Source organism: Cryptomeria japonica, chromosome 10 (genome assembly GCF_030272615.1).
Source record: "Cryptomeria japonica chromosome 10, Sugi_1.0, whole genome shotgun sequence".
NCBI lineage: Eukaryota > Viridiplantae > Streptophyta > Pinopsida > Cupressales > Cupressaceae > Cryptomeria > Cryptomeria japonica.
In genome coordinates this window covers 842593811-842616499 of record NC_081414.1, presented here as the reverse complement: position 1 = coordinate 842616499, position 22689 = coordinate 842593811, and the positions used below count along the sequence as shown (strand labels likewise).

The following is a 22689-nucleotide window of genomic DNA, read 5'->3' as shown; positions in this document are numbered from 1 at the left end:
TTACTCTATTTTATCATGTAAAAGGGAAATTTGCTCTGTATTATCGTCGTTTTTGCAAGACAAGTCACACGTCGTCGAATGGCAGGAGGAAACAAGTTCTTTGGCATAGCAATCTGTCCATGATAATGACGACATACATTGTGAATGCTATGGAAGAGGCAGCGATGGCTCCCAGCCCATCTCTGGTTGCAGGCACTGCTACAGAGGACAGTGGCGCCACTACCATGGCAACACTACCCTCTGTAGCAGCTATTTTTTTCAGATCTCGTTAATTATAATAGTCTTCAAGCATATGCATATTTTGCAATAGCAGTTTCTGCAACAACCAAACCTCTCAACACTCAACATTAATAGAGGAGATATGCATGGTGTATTCCATTAATACAGAAGATATGTCTGGTAGGTTTAATAAATCTAAAAGGAAGAATATGGGAGGAAATTTTATAAGGGATAATTTGGTTTTTTAGAGCAGTAGCTTGATAATTTAATTTTTTTTTTAACTCCCAGATATTTTTTAATTCAGTCAATTAAGAGTATTGATATCCCTTCATTCAGATGAAATACATTAGCTACATTGAGATGCAGTATGTTCGACTTGCATTTTTTCCCAACTAATGTTTCTCTAGATGCTGGCCAGCATTAATTGTCACAGCTGCAGTTAACTGACTATTAAAATGATTTACCTTATGGTGGTGGCTTCTACTACCAAAAGTTAATAGACATTTTTGTAAACGAGTTAAAGTACAAGTGGCCTACTCTATTTAATTTTTATCTATCATATCCCTGTATTGGGATACAATGCAGTTGTTTCTTATATAGACTGGAGCTACATCACACACACAAACATAGACATGCATATGCATTGCCAGTAACTTTTGAGATTCTTAAGAGTGCTTACAACTTACTATTGATGGAGCAAAGTGAGTATCAGTGTAGTCTTATTGATTTAACTGAAGAAGGATGATTACTGTCTTTATAATATTATTTTGTCATTGATGTCAAGAAATTGATTCTCTGATTCAGTATGATGTTGCCATATTTTGAGAAGTATGTATTGATGAGAATTAAGATGTCGGTAAGTGACACAGAAAGAATGAGATAATGAAAGGGAATAATAAGTTATTCAATGGGCAACTATTACCAAATTAGACAATGATGAGATCATGTTGTTTTGATATCCTACATATGTTGTTGATTCTAAGGTTAATACTATAATATGTCATCGAGCAAAGAACCTAGTCGGTAAACCCTAAGGTTATCGATATCGGTTAATGAAGGCAGAATGTCTACAGAATAAAGTTTAGTATTTACCGAGTAACAACCGAGTTATGACAGATCACATTGGATGGATAAAAGCATTATTTAATAAAGGACGTTGATGTGTTGGAGATGAATAGATGATTGGTATGCCGCGCACGAAGTTTGTTAAGGATCTACGGCAATGGAAAATCAAGGGGAAGATCTACAACACAGATTGAACCGCAATAACCTAGCACAAGTTCCTAGGAAGGAATGCAAGTTCCTAGGAGAGGTAAAATGTTTTAGATCGAAGGATACATTGAACCTAGTCAAGATTGATAATCTGATGGCCAAGATTGATCATGGGAAATGTGATCAAGGAGATTAAGCGGTTAACAGAGTGTTTATAAATAAGGAATTGTTGATAAACAATGTATGCGGGCAAGTGTAAGCACATGGATGCTACATAGTGATTACCGAGCACAGAAGCTTGAAGACCTGTTTGATTAACAAAGTAGGGAGCCCAGCAGAGGGACAAGATAAGTCTTATGATTAGATTGTTTTGAGCAAATAAGAATCTGCTTTAGCATTTTAGATGTGAAGTTGCAGATATATTTTTATTACTGTTATTCTGTAAAGTGACAGAAAATCTCTTAACCGAGTGGACTTAACAGTCTTATTTGTAAATCCTCTAGCAAGGTAACATTCTAAATGAGTGTTTGAAATCCTTTGACAAGGTCACTTCTAACAAAGTGAAGATTCTAACAGATCTGAGGGAAATCCCTTAACCGGGTCACATCCAGCAATGTGTTTGCAATCTTTAACAGGATTTGCTTTTAACCAAGCATACAATAGAAGAGTATATTTCTTAGTGAGTTCGAAATCCCACAGTGGTTTTTCCCTATTTGGGTTTTCACGTTAAATCTGGTGTTATATGTGTTTATGAGTTAACATGTTTAGCAGTTTTCGGTTATATTGTTGAAGTATAAGTTACTGAGGTTGAATCTGTTGATTTTATGGAAGATTAAGTTTGTATGATTCACCTCCCCCCCCCCCCCTTCATCTTGTTAGCTATTGGCATCAGTACTTTACATTTAATATCAGAACTTAACAGTTGAATACTTTTTGAGAAGTTGTTATATGAAGGAATTACTCCAGAGTTCTTTACTATTATAATTATTCCTAAAGAGCGTTGAATCTTTGTATTGTATTGCAACTCTTGTTGCTGATAATACAAATTGAGCTTTGGTTCTTGGAGTGTGGCCCAAAAGGGTTTTCCCACATTGCTATTGTTTTATATGTTTAAATATGAATTTGCATGTGTTTATCTACTTTGCAATAGTTAAAGGGTTTGTAAAAAAAAATTGCATTCACTCTCCTGTCAAATTTATCATTTGGAAGCATTATTTAGCACTTTGCTTCCTTTCAATTGGTATCAAAGCCTAGTATGGTTTGTTATTGTTGTTGGGTGGAAAGAGTTTTTGTGTTGATCTAGTTTCAGTGAGAGTTTTGCAGAGAAAGATTTTATAACCATGTTACAACTTTGAGATGGCAAGCACATCAAGCAGAATAGAGATGGAGAAGTTTAATGGTGGCAATTTTGAGTTATGGAAATTCAAAATGTTTTGCAGAGAAAGATTTTATAACCATGTTACAACTTTGAGATGACAAGCACATCAAGCAAAATAGAGATGGAGACGTTTAATGGTGGCAATTTTGAGCTATGGAAATTCAAAATGCAAGACATTTTCGTACATAAAGATCTATGGGGTGCATTTTTTTTCGAGAAAACCACAAACTACAATTTAATATGTAGGGGATACAATGGATCAGAAAGCCAGTGGTTTGATAAGACTTTGTCTAGTTGATTTTGTGCCCTTGAATGTCCAAGAAGAGAAGATTGAAATTGAGCTTTGAAACAAGCTAGGTCATAATTACCAAAGGAAATCCTTGGTAAATAAGTTATTCTTGAGAAAGAAGTTGTATTATAAGGATGGAGGAAGGAGGATCCAATGGATATCACATGAATACATTTAACATGCTAGTTGCCCAACTAGGTACTATCAATATCAAGATAGATGAACAAGAGAAATGCATGCTTCCGTTATGTTATTTGTCAGACTCATGGGATCACATTGTAATGGCCATTGGAAGCACAATAACCACATTTAAGATGGAGGATGTGGTTGCTTCATTGTTATCTGAAGAGATGCAAAGAAAATCTTTTGCAATGGCTAAGCTGGCCTTGTTGGTTGTGGTAGAATGGTGGAGAAAGGAAAGAAGAGCACAAAAAGTAAATCCAAGTCTTCATGGAGATCTTAATCTCTTGGTATAATTCCAAGCCAAAATGTTGGAAATTCGATAAATCTATTCATTTGTGAAAAGAGTGCACGAAGGAGAAGAAAAAGAAAGGTAAAAAAGATATACCTGATCTTGACTTTGAAAACTCCTCTCAAGATGAAGTACATGCTTCTATCACAAACTTGGCAAAACGTGCATTGGAGGATGTGTGATTTATAAATTTAGGTGACTCTTTCCACATGACCTCTCAAAGAGGTTGGTGTTTGAAGTACGAAGAGTTTGATGGTGGGAAGGTGCATCTCAATGACGACTCTCACCTAAAATTTGTTGGTCGCAGAAGAGTCAAGACCCAATTCTCTAATGGCAAAGTGAAGGGGATTGATGGTGTCTCGCACATCCCTAGATTATTACAAAATCTACTTTCAATTAGCAAGTTGAGTGATATGGGTCTGCAAGTTGTTTTCTCGAGTGGTGGATGTAAGATGACGAGAGGTTGTATGGTGCTTGCTTAGGGTGTTCGGATTGACGCCTTGTATAAGCTAGATGCATGCACGATTCAATACAATAGTGCTTCTATGAAGTCCAAAAAAAGGGCTTTGGATTCTTCACCCTCGCCGATTCAATGCAATAGTGCTTCTATGAAGTCCAGGAAAAGGGCTTTGAATTCTTCATCCTCACTATTAGATCAAGCAGAGAAGAAGATTGTTATTCCTACATTTGATGGTCATGCTTTCTGGGTATGTAAGGGTGCACATGCTTTGGGCAAAAAGCTCCCAGCAGCGAAGACATTGTTATGGCATCATAGGCCATACTAGTGAGAAGGGTCTTAAAGCCCTATAAGTGCTTGTTAAAGGCCTTGATGACTGTAATCTCAAGTTTGATTAGATGACTGTAATCTCAAGTTTGATTAGATGACTGTAATTTCGAGTTTGACTTTTGTGAACATTGTGTTTATGATAAACAACACCGTATTTCATTTTATTCCAAATTTCATAAGCCTTTGGGGTTTTCTATTATGTTCATTCAGAAGTGTTTGGTTCTATTTAATGTTCCAATGCAGTTAAAGAAGGTTAGTTTCCAAAAGAACAGTAGACGTGATTACTGCCAAACTTGCCATCAGAAAAATTATGAGCAATAAAAAAATCCAGACTTCTTATAAATGCCGTTATCTAAGAAATACCAAAGAGATGATTGAAAAGAACAAAGCTCCAGAATACTTAATAGAATTCAAGAGTTGTAACTCAAGCATTCACCGATTACCGGTTGCTGTTGCTGTCGATTTATTCGTTGCAGAAGGGCTCTCATTCCATGCAGAACTTCTGTTTCTTCGCTTGGCCTCAGCAATTGAAAATGGTTAAATGCAAAATTTTGCCCCTGGAAGGAATTCGAGAGTGAGGGAACTTCCAATGGAGAAAACTCCAGAGATACTTCAAAAAAAAATGTACTCATGGTTAGACACTTACGTGCCGAAATGTCAGGCCTTGAGGTTCATATATAAATAAGGTTGTTGAATTCAAAGATGGATCTCTCGTTGGAGCTCTTATCTGACCAAGCTGAACCTGGCATGACAACAGATCAAATATTCACACGATAAGCTGGCACTATTATCTTCTGTGCATCTTGTAATCCAATACAGACAATTTAAATATTTACTACAAGAACAACCCTACATACCTAGAATCTACTATATGCAGTTCATGGTGGACACTGCAAATCAATACAGTTCTATTCGTACTGACCTTTCTATGCACTATCTATACATCAAGACTTGTCTGTAATTGTTTGATTTATGTCCAGTTTGATAAATTTAATACAGGTCCTTAAATTGGTTGTATTGTCCATTCAATGAGTGAGCTGTTAAAATGCAGTGTGTACTGCAGAAATTGTTGTTTCCCTACCGTTATTTGTACTTCATCATGTGGTTGTGGCCGAACTACTGGACTCCATTAGTGAAATGAAATTAAGATGCAACATACCGTGTCAAAATTACACGCAACCATAGATGTTCCTGCTATATTAGACTCTGCACAATGTGGAAATTCATGTATTTTCAGCTATGAATGCTGAGACAATTTTCTATTCTACTTAAATGTCTAGTCTTTGCGCCATGTGGATATTTTTGCATTTACAGCAATAAACACAGAGACATTTTTCTATTCTGCTATAAGTAGCCCTGCACATTCGAACAAACAGAAAAAAAAAGCTATTTAGAACACCTTGTATCGTTCTGTGTGTATACATACACGCATACACACACATACATACACACAAACATACACACAAACATACAGGCCTCTATTGCAATTCACTGACCCACACCAACATCTTTGAACCCTCAATTTAGTCCACAAGACACCAAAAAAAAAGGCATTCGACACCATTGCATTAAATAAAATAGAACTTTCACCACTTGTCTCCAACTATATGAAACCGTTACATTCAAATGATAGTGGAGGAGTGCCATACTTAAGCAACTCTATTATTATCCATATTTTTGAAACTCTTGTATACTATTAATATTGTTGCAATCCTAAGATTCTCCTCTATTATAAGATATCTCTGGACATAATTTCACAGAAAGACGATCTACAATAAAATCAATGCTATCCATAAACACAAAATGATTTCAAGAAAAATTTGACGGTTGCATGCCCGTTTGCTTAGATGTACAAAATAACCCAAACTTAGTTAAAAAAAATCGACGCCACTTAGTAGTGCCAGGAGCTGGCAGGGTAGTGGAAGTGAGGCGTTGGCAGGGTAGTCATGCTAAAGGCGTTTCTCAGCAGCAGAGACGTTTCTTTTCCATATTGGAATGGTATTAGCCGCCATCGCCTTTATATGAGAACGTTTTCAGTAGCGTTTTACTGGCCCCGTTAGAAATGGTGGACGCACTATAAATACCCCTTGCCCAAACAAATCTTTTCATCCAATTCTCTTGGAAACTTACTCTATTTTATCATGTAAAAGGGAAATTTGCTCTGTATTATCGTCGTTTTTGCAAGACAAGTCACACGTCGTCGAATGGCAGGAGGAAACAAGTTCTTTGGCATAGCAATCTGTCCATGATAATGACGACATACATTGTGAATGCTATGGAAGAGGCAGCGATGGCTCCCAGCCCATCTCTGGTTGCAGGCACTGCTACAGAGGACAGTGGCGCCACTACCATGGCAACACTACCCTCTGTAGCAGCTATTTTTTTCAGATCTCGTTAATTATAATAGTCTTCAAGCATATGCATATTTTGCAATAGCAGTTTCTGCAACAACCAAACCTCTCAACACTCAACATTAATAGAGGAGATATGCATGGTGTATTCCATTAATACAGAAGATATGTCTGGTAGGTTTAATAAATCTAAAAGGAAGAATATGGGAGGAAATTTTATAAGGGATAATTTGGTTTTTTAGAGCAGTAGCTTGATAATTTAATTTTTTTTTTAACTCCCAGATATTTTTTAATTCAGTCAATTAAGAGTATTGATATCCCTTCATTCAGATGAAATACATTAGCTACATTGAGATGCAGTATGTTCGACTTGCATTTTTTCCCAACTAATGTTTCTCTAGATGCTGGCCAGCATTAATTGTCACAGCTGCAGTTAACTGACTATTAAAATGATTTACCTTATGGTGGTGGCTTCTACTACCAAAAGTTAATAGACATTTTTGTAAACGAGTTAAAGTACAAGTGGCCTACTCTATTTAATTTTTATCTATCATATCCCTGTATTGGGATACAATGCAGTTGTTTCTTATATAGACTGGAGCTACATCACACACACAAACATAGACATGCATATGCATTGCCAGTAACTTTTGAGATTCTTAAGAGTGCTTACAACTTACTATTGATGGAGCAAAGTGAGTATCAGTGTAGTCTTATTGATTTAACTGAAGAAGGATGATTACTGTCTTTATAATATTATTTTGTCATTGATGTCAAGAAATTGATTCTCTGATTCAGTATGATGTTGCCATATTTTGAGAAGTATGTATTGATGAGAATTAAGATGTCGGTAAGTGACACAGAAAGAATGAGATAATGAAAGGGAATAATAAGTTATTCAATGGGCAACTATTACCAAATTAGACAATGATGAGATCATGTTGTTTTGATATCCTACATATGTTGTTGATTCTAAGGTTAATACTATAATATGTCATCGAGCAAAGAACCTAGTCGGTAAACCCTAAGGTTATCGATATCGGTTAATGAAGGCAGAATGTCTACAGAATAAAGTTTAGTATTTACCGAGTAACAACCGAGTTATGACAGATCACATTGGATGGATAAAAGCATTATTTAATAAAGGACGTTGATGTGTTGGAGATGAATAGATGATTGGTATGCCGCGCACGAAGTTTGTTAAGGATCTACGGCAATGGAAAATCAAGGGGAAGATCTACAACACAGATTGAACCGCAATAACCTAGCACAAGTTCCTAGGAAGGAATGCAAGTTCCTAGGAGAGGTAAAATGTTTTAGATCGAAGGATACATTGAACCTAGTCAAGATTGATAATCTGATGGCCAAGATTGATCATGGGAAATGTGATCAAGGAGATTAAGCGGTTAACAGAGTGTTTATAAATAAGGAATTGTTGATAAACAATGTATGCGGGCAAGTGTAAGCACATGGATGCTACATAGTGATTACCGAGCACAGAAGCTTGAAGACCTGTTTGATTAACAAAGTAGGGAGCCCAGCAGAGGGACAAGATAAGTCTTATGATTAGATTGTTTTGAGCAAATAAGAATCTGCTTTAGCATTTTAGATGTGAAGTTGCAGATATATTTTTATTACTGTTATTCTGTAAAGTGACAGAAAATCTCTTAACCGAGTGGACTTAACAGTCTTATTTGTAAATCCTCTAGCAAGGTAACATTCTAAATGAGTGTTTGAAATCCTTTGACAAGGTCACTTCTAACAAAGTGAAGATTCTAACAGATCTGAGGGAAATCCCTTAACCGGGTCACATCCAGCAATGTGTTTGCAATCTTTAACAGGATTTGCTTTTAACCAAGCATACAATAGAAGAGTATATTTCTTAGTGAGTTCGAAATCCCACAGTGGTTTTTCCCTATTTGGGTTTTCACGTTAAATCTGGTGTTATATGTGTTTATGAGTTAACATGTTTAGCAGTTTTCGGTTATATTGTTGAAGTATAAGTTACTGAGGTTGAATCTGTTGATTTTATGGAAGATTAAGTTTGTATGATTCACCTCCCCCCCCCCCCCTTCATCTTGTTAGCTATTGGCATCAGTACTTTACATTTAATATCAGAACTTAACAGTTGAATACTTTTTGAGAAGTTGTTATATGAAGGAATTACTCCAGAGTTCTTTACTATTATAATTATTCCTAAAGAGCGTTGAATCTTTGTATTGTATTGCAACTCTTGTTGCTGATAATACAAATTGAGCTTTGGTTCTTGGAGTGTGGCCCAAAAGGGTTTTCCCACATTGCTATTGTTTTATATGTTTAAATATGAATTTGCATGTGTTTATCTACTTTGCAATAGTTAAAGGGTTTGTAAAAAAAAATTGCATTCACTCTCCTGTCAAATTTATCATTTGGAAGCATTATTTAGCACTTTGCTTCCTTTCAATTGGTATCAAAGCCTAGTATGGTTTGTTATTGTTGTTGGGTGGAAAGAGTTTTTGTGTTGATCTAGTTTCAGTGAGAGTTTTGCAGAGAAAGATTTTATAACCATGTTACAACTTTGAGATGGCAAGCACATCAAGCAGAATAGAGATGGAGAAGTTTAATGGTGGCAATTTTGAGTTATGGAAATTCAAAATGTTTTGCAGAGAAAGATTTTATAACCATGTTACAACTTTGAGATGACAAGCACATCAAGCAAAATAGAGATGGAGACGTTTAATGGTGGCAATTTTGAGCTATGGAAATTCAAAATGCAAGACATTTTCGTACATAAAGATCTATGGGGTGCATTTTTTTTCGAGAAAACCACAAACTACAATTTAATATGTAGGGGATACAATGGATCAGAAAGCCAGTGGTTTGATAAGACTTTGTCTAGTTGATTTTGTGCCCTTGAATGTCCAAGAAGAGAAGATTGAAATTGAGCTTTGAAACAAGCTAGGTCATAATTACCAAAGGAAATCCTTGGTAAATAAGTTATTCTTGAGAAAGAAGTTGTATTATAAGGATGGAGGAAGGAGGATCCAATGGATATCACATGAATACATTTAACATGCTAGTTGCCCAACTAGGTACTATCAATATCAAGATAGATGAACAAGAGAAATGCATGCTTCCGTTATGTTATTTGTCAGACTCATGGGATCACATTGTAATGGCCATTGGAAGCACAATAACCACATTTAAGATGGAGGATGTGGTTGCTTCATTGTTATCTGAAGAGATGCAAAGAAAATCTTTTGCAATGGCTAAGCTGGCCTTGTTGGTTGTGGTAGAATGGTGGAGAAAGGAAAGAAGAGCACAAAAAGTAAATCCAAGTCTTCATGGAGATCTTAATCTCTTGGTATAATTCCAAGCCAAAATGTTGGAAATTCGATAAATCTATTCATTTGTGAAAAGAGTGCACGAAGGAGAAGAAAAAGAAAGGTAAAAAAGATATACCTGATCTTGACTTTGAAAACTCCTCTCAAGATGAAGTACATGCTTCTATCACAAACTTGGCAAAACGTGCATTGGAGGATGTGTGATTTATAAATTTAGGTGACTCTTTCCACATGACCTCTCAAAGAGGTTGGTGTTTGAAGTACGAAGAGTTTGATGGTGGGAAGGTGCATCTCAATGACGACTCTCACCTAAAATTTGTTGGTCGCAGAAGAGTCAAGACCCAATTCTCTAATGGCAAAGTGAAGGGGATTGATGGTGTCTCGCACATCCCTAGATTATTACAAAATCTACTTTCAATTAGCAAGTTGAGTGATATGGGTCTGCAAGTTGTTTTCTCGAGTGGTGGATGTAAGATGACGAGAGGTTGTATGGTGCTTGCTTAGGGTGTTCGGATTGACGCCTTGTATAAGCTAGATGCATGCACGATTCAATACAATAGTGCTTCTATGAAGTCCAAAAAAAGGGCTTTGGATTCTTCACCCTCGCCGATTCAATGCAATAGTGCTTCTATGAAGTCCAGGAAAAGGGCTTTGAATTCTTCATCCTCACTATTAGATCAAGCAGAGAAGAAGATTGTTATTCCTACATTTGATGGTCATGCTTTCTGGGTATGTAAGGGTGCACATGCTTTGGGCAAAAAGCTCCCAGCAGCGAAGACATTGTTATGGCATCATAGGCCATACTAGTGAGAAGGGTCTTAAAGCCCTATAAGTGCTTGTTAAAGGCCTTGATGACTGTAATCTCAAGTTTGATTAGATGACTGTAATCTCAAGTTTGATTAGATGACTGTAATTTCGAGTTTGACTTTTGTGAACATTGTGTTTATGATAAACAACACCGTATTTCATTTTATTCCAAATTTCATAAGCCTTTGGGGTTTTCTATTATGTTCATTCAGAAGTGTTTGGTTCTATTTAATGTTCCAATGCAGTTAAAGAAGGTTAGTTTCCAAAAGAACAGTAGACGTGATTACTGCCAAACTTGCCATCAGAAAAATTATGAGCAATAAAAAAATCCAGACTTCTTATAAATGCCGTTATCTAAGAAATACCAAAGAGATGATTGAAAAGAACAAAGCTCCAGAATACTTAATAGAATTCAAGAGTTGTAACTCAAGCATTCACCGATTACCGGTTGCTGTTGCTGTCGATTTATTCGTTGCAGAAGGGCTCTCATTCCATGCAGAACTTCTGTTTCTTCGCTTGGCCTCAGCAATTGAAAATGGTTAAATGCAAAATTTTGCCCCTGGAAGGAATTCGAGAGTGAGGGAACTTCCAATGGAGAAAACTCCAGAGATACTTCAAAAAAAAATGTACTCATGGTTAGACACTTACGTGCCGAAATGTCAGGCCTTGAGGTTCATATATAAATAAGGTTGTTGAATTCAAAGATGGATCTCTCGTTGGAGCTCTTATCTGACCAAGCTGAACCTGGCATGACAACAGATCAAATATTCACACGATAAGCTGGCACTATTATCTTCTGTGCATCTTGTAATCCAATACAGACAATTTAAATATTTACTACAAGAACAACCCTACATACCTAGAATCTACTATATGCAGTTCATGGTGGACACTGCAAATCAATACAGTTCTATTCGTACTGACCTTTCTATGCACTATCTATACATCAAGACTTGTCTGTAATTGTTTGATTTATGTCCAGTTTGATAAATTTAATACAGGTCCTTAAATTGGTTGTATTGTCCATTCAATGAGTGAGCTGTTAAAATGCAGTGTGTACTGCAGAAATTGTTGTTTCCCTACCGTTATTTGTACTTCATCATGTGGTTGTGGCCGAACTACTGGACTCCATTAGTGAAATGAAATTAAGATGCAACATACCGTGTCAAAATTACACGCAACCATAGATGTTCCTGCTATATTAGACTCTGCAAAATGTGGAAATTCATGTATTTTCAGCTATGAATGCTGAGACAATTTTCTATTCTACTTAAATGTCTAGTCTTTGCGCCATGTGGATATTTTTGCATTTACAGCAATAAACACAGAGACATTTTTCTATTCTGCTATAAGTAGCCCTGCACATTCGAACAAACAGAAAAAAAAAGCTATTTAGAACACATTGTATCGTTCTGTGTGTATACATACACGCATACACACACATACATACACACAAACATACACACAAACATACAGGCCTCTATTGCAATTCACTGACCCACACCAACATCTTTGAACCTTCAATTTAGTCCACAAGACACCAAAAAAAAAGGCATTTGACACCGTTGCATTAAATAAAATAGAACTTTCACCACTTGTCTCCAACTATATGAAACCGTTACATTCAAATGATAGTGGAAGAGTGCCATACTTAAGCAACTCTATTATTATCCATATTTTTGAAACTCTTGTATACTATTAATATTGTTGCAATCCTAAGATTCTCCTCTATTATAAGATATCTCTGGACATAATTTCACAGAAAGACGATCTACAATAAAATCAATGCTATCTATAAACACAAAATGATTTCAAGAAAAATTTGACGGTTGCATGCCCGTTTGCTTAGATGAACACAAGAGAATCTATAAATGTTATATTAAAAAAGCATAAATACATTCATTAACAAGTGAAATAAAGAACTTACACTTTGATTGTATTTTAAATTATGAATGAATGAAATATTTTAATGACGTCTAAAGGCTAAAGCAGCCTATGAGACCAACAAACAACACACACCCAAAAAAATAGTGCACCAAGACTTTAACTAATATCTATTCTCCTCTCTAGAAATAAAATGATGTACCATTCTAGATGCCCATATTTATCATTTCCGTAATGTCTTTTTAAAATCAAGCCATTTCATATTATGGTGAATGTTTTTACTAAAGTCAACAGGGTTTTGAAAGGACCCAAAACCTTTTTCAAATGACTCAAAAATAACAACTAAGTAGAAGCAAATTAGAGACAACACATCAGCTAACCAAGGCAGAATAGTGAACATTAACCAAAGATGGATACATATTTAGCACGCTTTGCTTCAAAAGGCTCAGAGGGTGAAGGAGGATCCCTCTTTGTCTTATGTACTATTGTCTAGAATGGGTGTTTGTTCAAATTTGAACCTAAAGGGCAAGAGGGGAGAGAGAGAGAGAGAGAGGGGGAGGTGGGGGGGGTTGGCGGGGGCTCCCCCAAAAGCCTTATCAAATTGCACAACTTTAACAAAACGAGAACAAAAGACATAATAAATGGAGTTGTACCAGAAAGGGAACTTTATGGCAAAGAAGCAAGCAAACTTGAATCCTCTGACACCTCAACAAAACCAAAAGGAGAAGATTCTAAAATGGGTGATTTTGTATCATTTGAAACAACATCTGAATTGTCCACAAAAAAATCATTACGAAAATTAATGAGGTGATTGTGAAGGGCATTCTTCCACTAAGTTGAGGAAGACTGCCTGTGAACACCACGAGAGCAATCAAAATCCAAATGGCCAATAGTAAAACAACATCTAAACTAAAAAGGAATCCCCTCATGGTCCACCATTTGACACCAAGACCTATCATTAACCTTTAGAATCACCTCTCCAAGTAGAGCTTTTGATAATCAACTTCAACTAAATTGTGAGCAAAATAAGTGTGGCAAATTTTTTTAGACTCAAAGTCCACCTTGTACCTATAGTATCACCAATAGCCTCATAACCTTCACCACACCAAAAATGAAGGGGAAGATAAAGTAATCTTATAGAGATAGGCAAAATACGTGTAGAATCTTTCAAAGGGTTGAAAGATGGCTTCTACGGGCAAACTGAGAAGGGATGTGAATCTCACATCCAAATGTCGCCATCTAACATAACCTTACAAACATCAAAAAAATTAAAAAAACCACAAAAAGACCTCTAACATAAGGATAAATCTCCATTTTACCCTCAACCAAAGGAGCCATACCTAGGAAATCCCACAATGCAAATCAAGAAAAGAAGGCCAAAAAGGATAAAACATACAAATTAAACCTTTGCTAGAAAAAAAAATCAAACAATCACAGCTTATCCTAAAGGAATCTTAGGAGCAATAGAAGCACAAGGAATAGTCCTCTTGACGGAACCCCTCACCCTCTTAGAAGCATCAAAATTGACATGGATAGAGACTTGCACCACATTGGTGAATGAAATGTGGCTAGAGGAAGCACAACACAAGTTTTAGCAGGGTTGAACCAATAGGAGAGGATTCAATAGAACCCACCAATCTCACACGGGCAGCAAGAACAATAGTCCCAGCCGAGCTAGGAGGCGAAGGAGGCGGAAAATACTTGCAGACAAAATATCAACCAAAGCAAAAAACCTGGGATCCCAGTACCCCAGCTTTAAAACAGAAATAATGGCCCGAAAGCAGACTGTCAAGGTCGTGAAGGAACTTGAACACAAAGGGGTTTTTGATTAGGTAGGCCTCATTGAACAAAAGAAACGGGTTTTTAACTCTGCGTCCAAAACAATCTCCGCATCCAGAACCAGGTGCCTCACAGAGATCCTTTATTTTAAAAACTACCGTTCAGACCTAGTTTTGAAAATCCAAGGGCTTGACGTGGCTTATTTTGAACCACGGAAAAAACTGTTGTTCAGACCTAGTTTTGAAAATCCAAGGGCTTGACGTGGCGTATTTTGAACCACGGAAAACAAAACTAGAGTTCTTTTTTTTTTTTCTATTTTATTTTTGTCCCTAAACATTTTTAATTGATGTCGGTTTTATTTCAATTATATATAGTATATTATATACTTATATTTAAAAAATATATGTAAAATATGTCGAGAGATATCTTATAATAGAAGAGAATCATGTCTAAAAAAATGTTCTTCTAAAATACTAAACATCAAGAATACAAATCCATTAAAGTTATGCAAAAAGCTTTGAATCTAGTGGAGACAAGTGGCGAGGGTTCAATTTTATTTGGAGTAATAAAATAACACCTCCACAAAAGCTCAAACATGGCATATTTCATGCATTTACCTAGGGGAGGCTTGTGGCTATGCAACACCTAGATTGTATCATTGACCATGTTTTTTAATTAATTAATAAAAATATAAGGAGATTTATTTTTCAATTAATTATTAAACATGGTCAATGGTACAATCTGGGTGTTGGATAGACGTTGTCGGAGGGGAGACGGGCCAGTAGTTGTAGAGGGTCCAATAGTTGTTATAGCAATTGTGCTTATAATATCCAGTCTTGCAACATATTTATACTATATACTTTAAATAAATAATCCACATGTAAATAAAAAAAAATACCAAATGTTGGTCAAAATGGACCAATACTTGAACACGAGAATCTATAAATGTTATATTAAAAAAGCATAAATACATTCATTAACAAGTGAAATAAAGCACTTACACTTTGATTGTATTTTAAATTATGAATGAATGAAAGATTTTTAATAATGTCTAAAGGCTAAAGCAACCTATGAGACCAACAAACAACACATACCCAAAAAAATAGTGCATCAAGACTTTAACTAATAGGTAACCTCCTCTCTAGAAATAAAATGATGTACCATTCTAGATGCGCATATTTATCATTTCCATAATGTCTTTTTAAAATCAAGTCATTTCATATTATGATGAATGTTTTTACTAAAGTCAACAGGGTTTTGAAAGGACCCAAAACCTTTTACAAATGGCTCAGAAATAAAAACTAAGTAGAAGCAAATTAGAGACAACACATAAGCTAACCAAGGCAAAATATTGAACATTAACCAAAGATAGATACAAATTTAGCGCCCTTTGCTTCAAAAGGCTTAGAGGGTGAAGGAGGATCCCTCTTTGTCATATGTACTATTGTCTAGAATGGGTCATTGCTCAAATTTGAATCTAAAGGGCAAGAGGAGAGAGAGAGAGAGAGAGAGAGAGAGAGAGAGAGAGCCCTCCCCCAAAAGCCTTATCAAATTGCACAACTTTAACAAAACAAGAATAGAAGATATAATAGATGGAGTTGTACCAGAAAGTTGCAGGAAACTTTATGGCAAAGAAGCAAGCAAACTTGAATCCTTTGACACCTCAACAAAACCAAAAGGAGAAGATTCTAAAATGAGTGATTTTGTATCCTCTAAAACAACATCTAAATTGTCCACAGAAACATCATTAGGAAAATTAATGAGGTGATTGTGTAGGACATTCTTCCACTAAGTTGAGGAAGATTGCGTGTGAACACCACAAGAGCAATCAAAAGCCAAATGCCCAGTAGCAAAACAACATCTAAACTAAAAAGGAATCCCCTCATGGTCCGCCATTTGACACCAAGACCTATCATTAACCTTTAGAATCACCTCTTCAAGTAGAGCTTTTGATAATCAACTTCAACTAAAATGTGAGCAAAATAAGTGTGACAAATTTTTTTAGACTCAAAGTCCACCTTCTACCTATAGTATTACCAATAGCCTCATAGCCTTCACCACACCAAAAATGAAGGGGAAGATAAAGTAATCTTATAGAGATAGGCAAAATACTAGTAGAATCTTTCAAAGGGTTGAAAGATGGCCTCTAGTGGCAAACTGAGAGGGGATGTGAACCTCACATCCAAGTACCACCATCTAACATAGCCTTACAAACATCAAAAAAATTAAAAAACCACAAAAAGACCTCTAGTAGAAGGGTAAATCTACATTTTACCCTCAACCAAAGGAGTCATACCTCAGAAATCCCACAATGCAAATCAAGAAAAGAAGGCCAAAAAGGATAAAACATACAAATTAAACCTTTGCTAGAAAAAAAATCAAACAATCACAGCTTATCCTAAAGGAATCTTAGGAGCAAGAGAAGCACAAGGAATAGTCCTCTTGATGGAACTGCTCACCCTCTTAGAAGCATCAAAAGCGGCATGGATAGAGACTTGCACCACATTGGTGAATGAAATGTGGCTAGAGGAAGCACAACACATAAGTTGTAGCAGGCTTGAACCAACAGGAGAGGATCCAATAGAACCCACCAATCTCACATGAGCAGCAAGAACAATAGTCTCAGCTGAGCTAGGAGGCAGAGGAGACATTGTCACACCAGGAGGGTTAGAATGTTGGAAATATGAGTTTGTGTTGTTGTCATTGATGTCAAACTTGGTTGTCCAGGTGGATTTTGGTCTAGATTTATCTTGTGTTGGTATTGCACTTGGTGGAATATTTTGGTGTTGGTTATGACAATATGCAGGAAAGAGTTTTTTGTCTCATTGACTATTTGGTTTGGTTCATTAGTTTATGGTTTGCAAAACTAAATTATTATTTCTTTCTAATAGGAAGAGTCTGTGAGACTAGTTCGGAAAGTCTTTGGTGGCCTTTAGATATGTCAAAGTTTTTGTTACAGTTCAAAGGACATGATTATATGATTCTCTTCTGGTGTTGGTACTTCGCAAGTGAGTTATGTTGATTTGACTGTGATATATTTAGTTTTGTTGTGGTTCAGTATGTCTGATTGGTTTATCTTATTTGGATAATGTATTTAGTATGGATATGCTTTGGATGATAAATTGGGATATTGTTTTGGATCTCACCTTGGTGTGTGGAGATTTGCGTGGAGTATTTTGCATCGGAAGATATATTTTTGGCCAACCGGTTGTCAAGATTTAATGGATATCTACAAGTTACATATATAAATGATAAGATTATATAATAACCAAATGAAAATATAAATATTCATTCGATATACACAAATTAAGTTTCCATAAACTAATCATTTAGTCATTATATCATCGTATTATATATTATTATATATACCTTGTATATCTCACATTACACATCTCTCTCTCTCTCTCTCTCTCTCTCTCTCTCTCTCTCTCTCTCTCTCTCTTTGTATATATATATATGGTATCTCATATATTCTACTCTATTTTTTTCTTGTATTCTGCTCTCACATAATATGATTATGTTTCTATTATACCTTCCCCAATTATAAGGATATGTCCCTATCAATTTTCCTTCATTGTTGGACCCTTTTAAAATTTGGCAAGTCATCTAAATGTGACACATTGTTGTTACTCTGACTTGTGGTATCTTTGAATGTCTTTAATATGTATGATATGAATTGTCTTAGTGCCAACCTTTATAACCCTTGCAAATTTTCACCATTGACCTCCATTAGGTTTTCTCATCAAGTTTTCGACCAAATGAGACTAAATTGAATCTATTCTAGCAACATCAGCCCCATATTAAACCATGTATTATACTCAAGATACATTAGATGTTTCTTGTCACTCTATAAAAAGGAAAATTTTAAGTTCTATTTATAAAAATATGCAAAACAATATGCTATCTTAAAATCACGATTTCATATCACTATGAAATTTCCCCAAAATTGGCTATATATTGAAACAATATCTTAAGTATATTGTTATAAATAACCCACAGTTGATTGTATGTGGTTATCTATTTAGTAATAGCTTGTTGTAGATGATGCACCTAAATATTGAGTTTATTTAGTAGTTATTTCGTTGCATCTATAGAAATATTTTGTGAGATGGATACCATAATTAGTGAAAACTCTTGAAAAATATGTCGATTGCATATTGACCACCACTATAAGTTGCTTCATTTTGTCTATAATGTAGGAGATGTAGACTCCAAAATCACCTACAAAAATAATGGTGTCTTCCACAAGAGATTATTCAAGATAATGAGATCGATTGAATATTGAGATATGATATGGGATATGTTATAAATGTACAATCACCTTGATAGAGAAATTTTAGGTGAAAACCCTTGTCAATCCACCCTCTGGGAGTAGCCATGGTGGATGTCATGTTGAGAGACCCTGTGATGAATTCTTTGTACTTGTGCTTTTTCCACTCATGGTAGAAACCATGATGGATGTCATGTTGAGAAACTCCATGATGACACTTGTACGTGCGTTTCTTTCCACACATGGGAGTAGCCATGGTGGACGTCATGTTGAGAGACTCCATGACAATATCACATTGAGAGACTCCATGATGAACCTTTGAGCTTTCCACAAATGGGTGTAGCCATAGTGGGCGTCATGTTGAGAGACTCCATGACATAGATATCTAGAAAATATCTCCCTAGCTAAGAGGGAGTGTTAGTGTTTGGTAGCTTCAGGAGATATTTTTCTCTAAATTTAAAATAATAAAACTAACAAAGGCACTGATTCATATAAACACAGGCAACAATTAATAGAGTTGTTAACTAAAGACACACCCTTTCAAATAATGTCTCCTTTCTAAAGAGGTGCATCATTTCACTAAACATGGAGAATATAAGAAGACTCAAATCATTTGCAAATGTGATGAATATACACTTACATTTCTAATCCTAAAAACTAACAGTGTTCATATTTGTTGATCTTTGTGTAAATCTGTGTTAGTTCATACTTAAGTAGCACTATAAATTTATTTATTTTTCATGAAATTGTATGTTCAAGCAAGAAACTTTCTAGGTTAACATGTTGAACTCTTGAACTAATTTAGGACTATTAAGTAGAGATATACTATTGGAAAAGAGAGGCATTTGAGGGTTTAAGATTTGTAAGATAGAGACAAGCACATGAAACTCATTTGATAGCTAGGGTTTGCTTTATTGTTAGGGTTTCAGTTGATTCCAACTCTATTGTGAGACTAGGCATAGATCAATCTTGAAGGAAGACATTCTCACCCATTAAAAATTAAGAAATCATAATAATATTTGATTTTATTTTATTCTACCAATGCATAGTCCATTGTTATAAATTCCTACTATGATTATTATGATCCTATGATTATCAAAACTCTAGAGGATTGTTGCATAGTATTCTCTACTAGGTTAATGATGTATATGCCATTTTCTTGATTATATCTCAAAACACTTGTGACAAGAATTACCTTTAGTTGCATTATCTAACCTAGCTTCTTGAAAGACACTCATAGATTGAATGAAGTGATTTCTCACAGAGACTAACAATCACATAGTAAAAATACAATCAAACTTTCTTCAAATTTATTTAAAAAAAATATTTGTATCCTTTAAAAGATCTTTCGAATCACCCTCTCAAGATTGGTAGGGTTCAAAGTGCAGAAGTGGTTTAAATTCCTTTGTTCATTGGTGTTTTCCAATCTTTTAAATCCCCTTGTTCATCGGTGTTTTCCAATCTTGAAGATAGGTGTCTTCCATATACATAGTTTGTTCACATTAACCACAACATGTTAAGAACCCTACAATTAAGGGTTAATACAAAAAGACCATTTTCAATGATGCCTGCTCCCACTCTTTTGAGCTTGGCTCTAACAATTCCTTCCCCCACTCATTCGACCTCTGCGCTTGGGCTTGGGCAGTTTCTGCCAAGTGGGCCTCTATTTGGGTCTTCACTTGTTGTCCTGGGTGTGGACTTGTCATGCCTTCCACATCCCCCTGCTGGTGCTAGCAGCCCTCATGTCATTGTTCTCCCTCCTTCTGCGCAACATTTGGCTATTGGGGGACACCATTCTGACCCCGTGGTTCCATCTTCACCCACGCCCTTTGCACTGGGTTTTTGTGTTGGGTCCCCCACGACTAGTGTCTCTGATCTAGTTTTGGATTTAGATGCCCTTGCTGCTGGTGATGCTTGGGTTTTTAGGGACTCTCCTCGGATTGGTGTTGTTGACAACCCTCTGGCGAGTGCTAATGCTCTGCCCAGACCTCCCTTTGTCGGGCAACGTAGCTTTGCTCGTGTGGCTAGATTTGCTACCTAATCTTATAAAGGGGTTCCTCCTCTTCCTTGTGCCAAGACCTCCCCTGTTGTGGTCTGTGGTGGGGAGGTTGTGGAGAATGTTGATTTCTATCAACACAGCGCTTTGGTCTACAGATTTGCTGGGTTTTGGCCTTCTCTTACAAACCTTCATCGTTGGGTGATTGATTCTTGGAAGCATCTAGTTGCTCATGGCATTGAGCTTTTCCCTTGTGCTAAAGGCTTTTTCGTTGCTTCCTTTACCTCTACTCATGATCGTGATTTGATTTTGGGAAAGTTGTGGATTTGGGGGGATCACTCTCCCTGTATTAAGCCTTGGACTTCTTCCTTCAACCCCCTTACTGAATCTCTCTCTGTTCATTTGGTTTGGGTCCGCCTCCTTAATCTCCCTCTCCATTTCTAGGAGCCTTTTTGTTTTGAGGCCATCGATAACTCCATTGGCAACTTCTTGAAGGTTGATGATGCCACATTCTCCATGGGTCATTCTACCTTTGCTCGCCTATTAATTGATGTTGACATATCTCTAGCCCTCCCTAGGGATGTGGTTCTTATGGTTAGGGATAGGCTATGGACTCAACCACTGGATTATGAGGGCCTCCCCTTTCGCTGTCGAAGGTGCTTCTCAACGGGTCACTTAGCTTCAGATTGTTCTCTCTCTCGCCGCAGAGGTGCTACTACTTGGTGGAAGGATGCTACTAAAGCACACTTGACAACTAATGCTTCGGACTCTGTTTCGGTTGAATCCTCTCGAGATGAGGTGCCCCTTATTGCTCATGAAGCCATTGTTGATGTTACTGTCGTCGTAGACTCTTCCGCCACCTTGGCTCCTACATCTATTGCTCCTGCTCCAGAGCTTTGCTCTTCTCCTAGCGATTTTGCTCTTATTGTTGTTCTACAGCAACAGTCTATTGTTGTTCTGCAATAGCAGTCTGGCAGTGACTTTGCGGGGTCTTCCCTACCTGATTTTTCTTTGAATGTTCCTACTAATAGTGTTGCCTGGACGGTTGTTTGTTGCAGGCGGAAGGGAAAATCTACCCCCCTTTGTCAAGTTTTGGGTATTTCTCTCCACACTTGAGTTGGGTTCGGTTGTTGCAGGTTTGACAGGTTTGTTTGGCCTGTCCGACTTTGTTTGTTTGGGGTTTGCACCCTTGCTTGGTCTGTTTAAATTTGATAGCCTTTTGGCTATGTAAGCGCCCTAGTTAATGCTGATCTTTTTTAACAAAAACAATAGATTGGTCAATACTATTAAATAGAAAATCAACAATATACATTTTAGTATTTGAAAGTAACTTCTAGCCCTATTAGAGAAATTTGCTTGGCAAGTATACCATGCATGTTCTTTCCATTTTTATTTCTCTACAAGGTAAGACACATTTTTTTGTCAAAGACATCTAGATTGTAACTAAATGGTGTGAAACAGAAACAATGGCCCGAAAGCAGACTGTCAAAGTTGTCAAGGAACTTGAACACAAAGGGGTTTTTGATTTGGTAGGCCTCACTGAACAAAATAAACGGGTTTTTAACTCTGCGTCCAAAACAATCTCCGCATCCAAAACCAGGTGCTTCACAGAGATCCTTTATTTTAAAAACTAGTAGCGATTCACTATTCAGACCTAGTTTTGAAAATCCAAGGGCTTGACGTGGCGTATTTTGAACCACAGAAAACAAAACTAGAGTTCTTTTTTTTTTTTGGTCTATTTTTTTTTTTGGTCCGTAAACATTTTTAATTGATGTGGTTTTTGTTTCAATTATATATAGTATACTATATACTTATATTTAAAAAATATATGTAAAATATGTCGAGAGATATCTTATAATAGAAGAGAATCATGTCTAAAAAAAATGTTCTTCTAAAATACTAAACACCAAGAATACAAATCC

The 22689-nt window shown here is 36.3% G+C and overlaps 1 protein-coding gene across 5 annotated transcripts in view; it reads right to left on the bottom strand.

The window, feature by feature from the left end:
* Positions 1 to 22689, bottom strand: part of LOC131053400 (uncharacterized) — a 61656-nt gene that overhangs the window by 4722 nt on the left and 34245 nt on the right. For 4 of the 5 annotated variants that reach the window (XM_059212958.1, XM_059212962.1, XM_059212960.1 and 1 more), the window contains 4 exons: positions 11487 to 11582; positions 11284 to 11397; positions 5004 to 5099; positions 4801 to 4914 (listed from right to left, as the gene is read on the bottom strand). In XM_059212958.1, the coding sequence (XP_059068941.1) occupies positions 4801 to 4914; positions 5004 to 5099; positions 11284 to 11397; positions 11487 to 11582 (420 nt within the window). The remainder of the gene's footprint in view (positions 1 to 4800; positions 4915 to 5003; positions 5100 to 11283; positions 11398 to 11486; positions 11583 to 22689) is intronic. The other variant, XM_059212959.1, reaches the window with a different exon arrangement.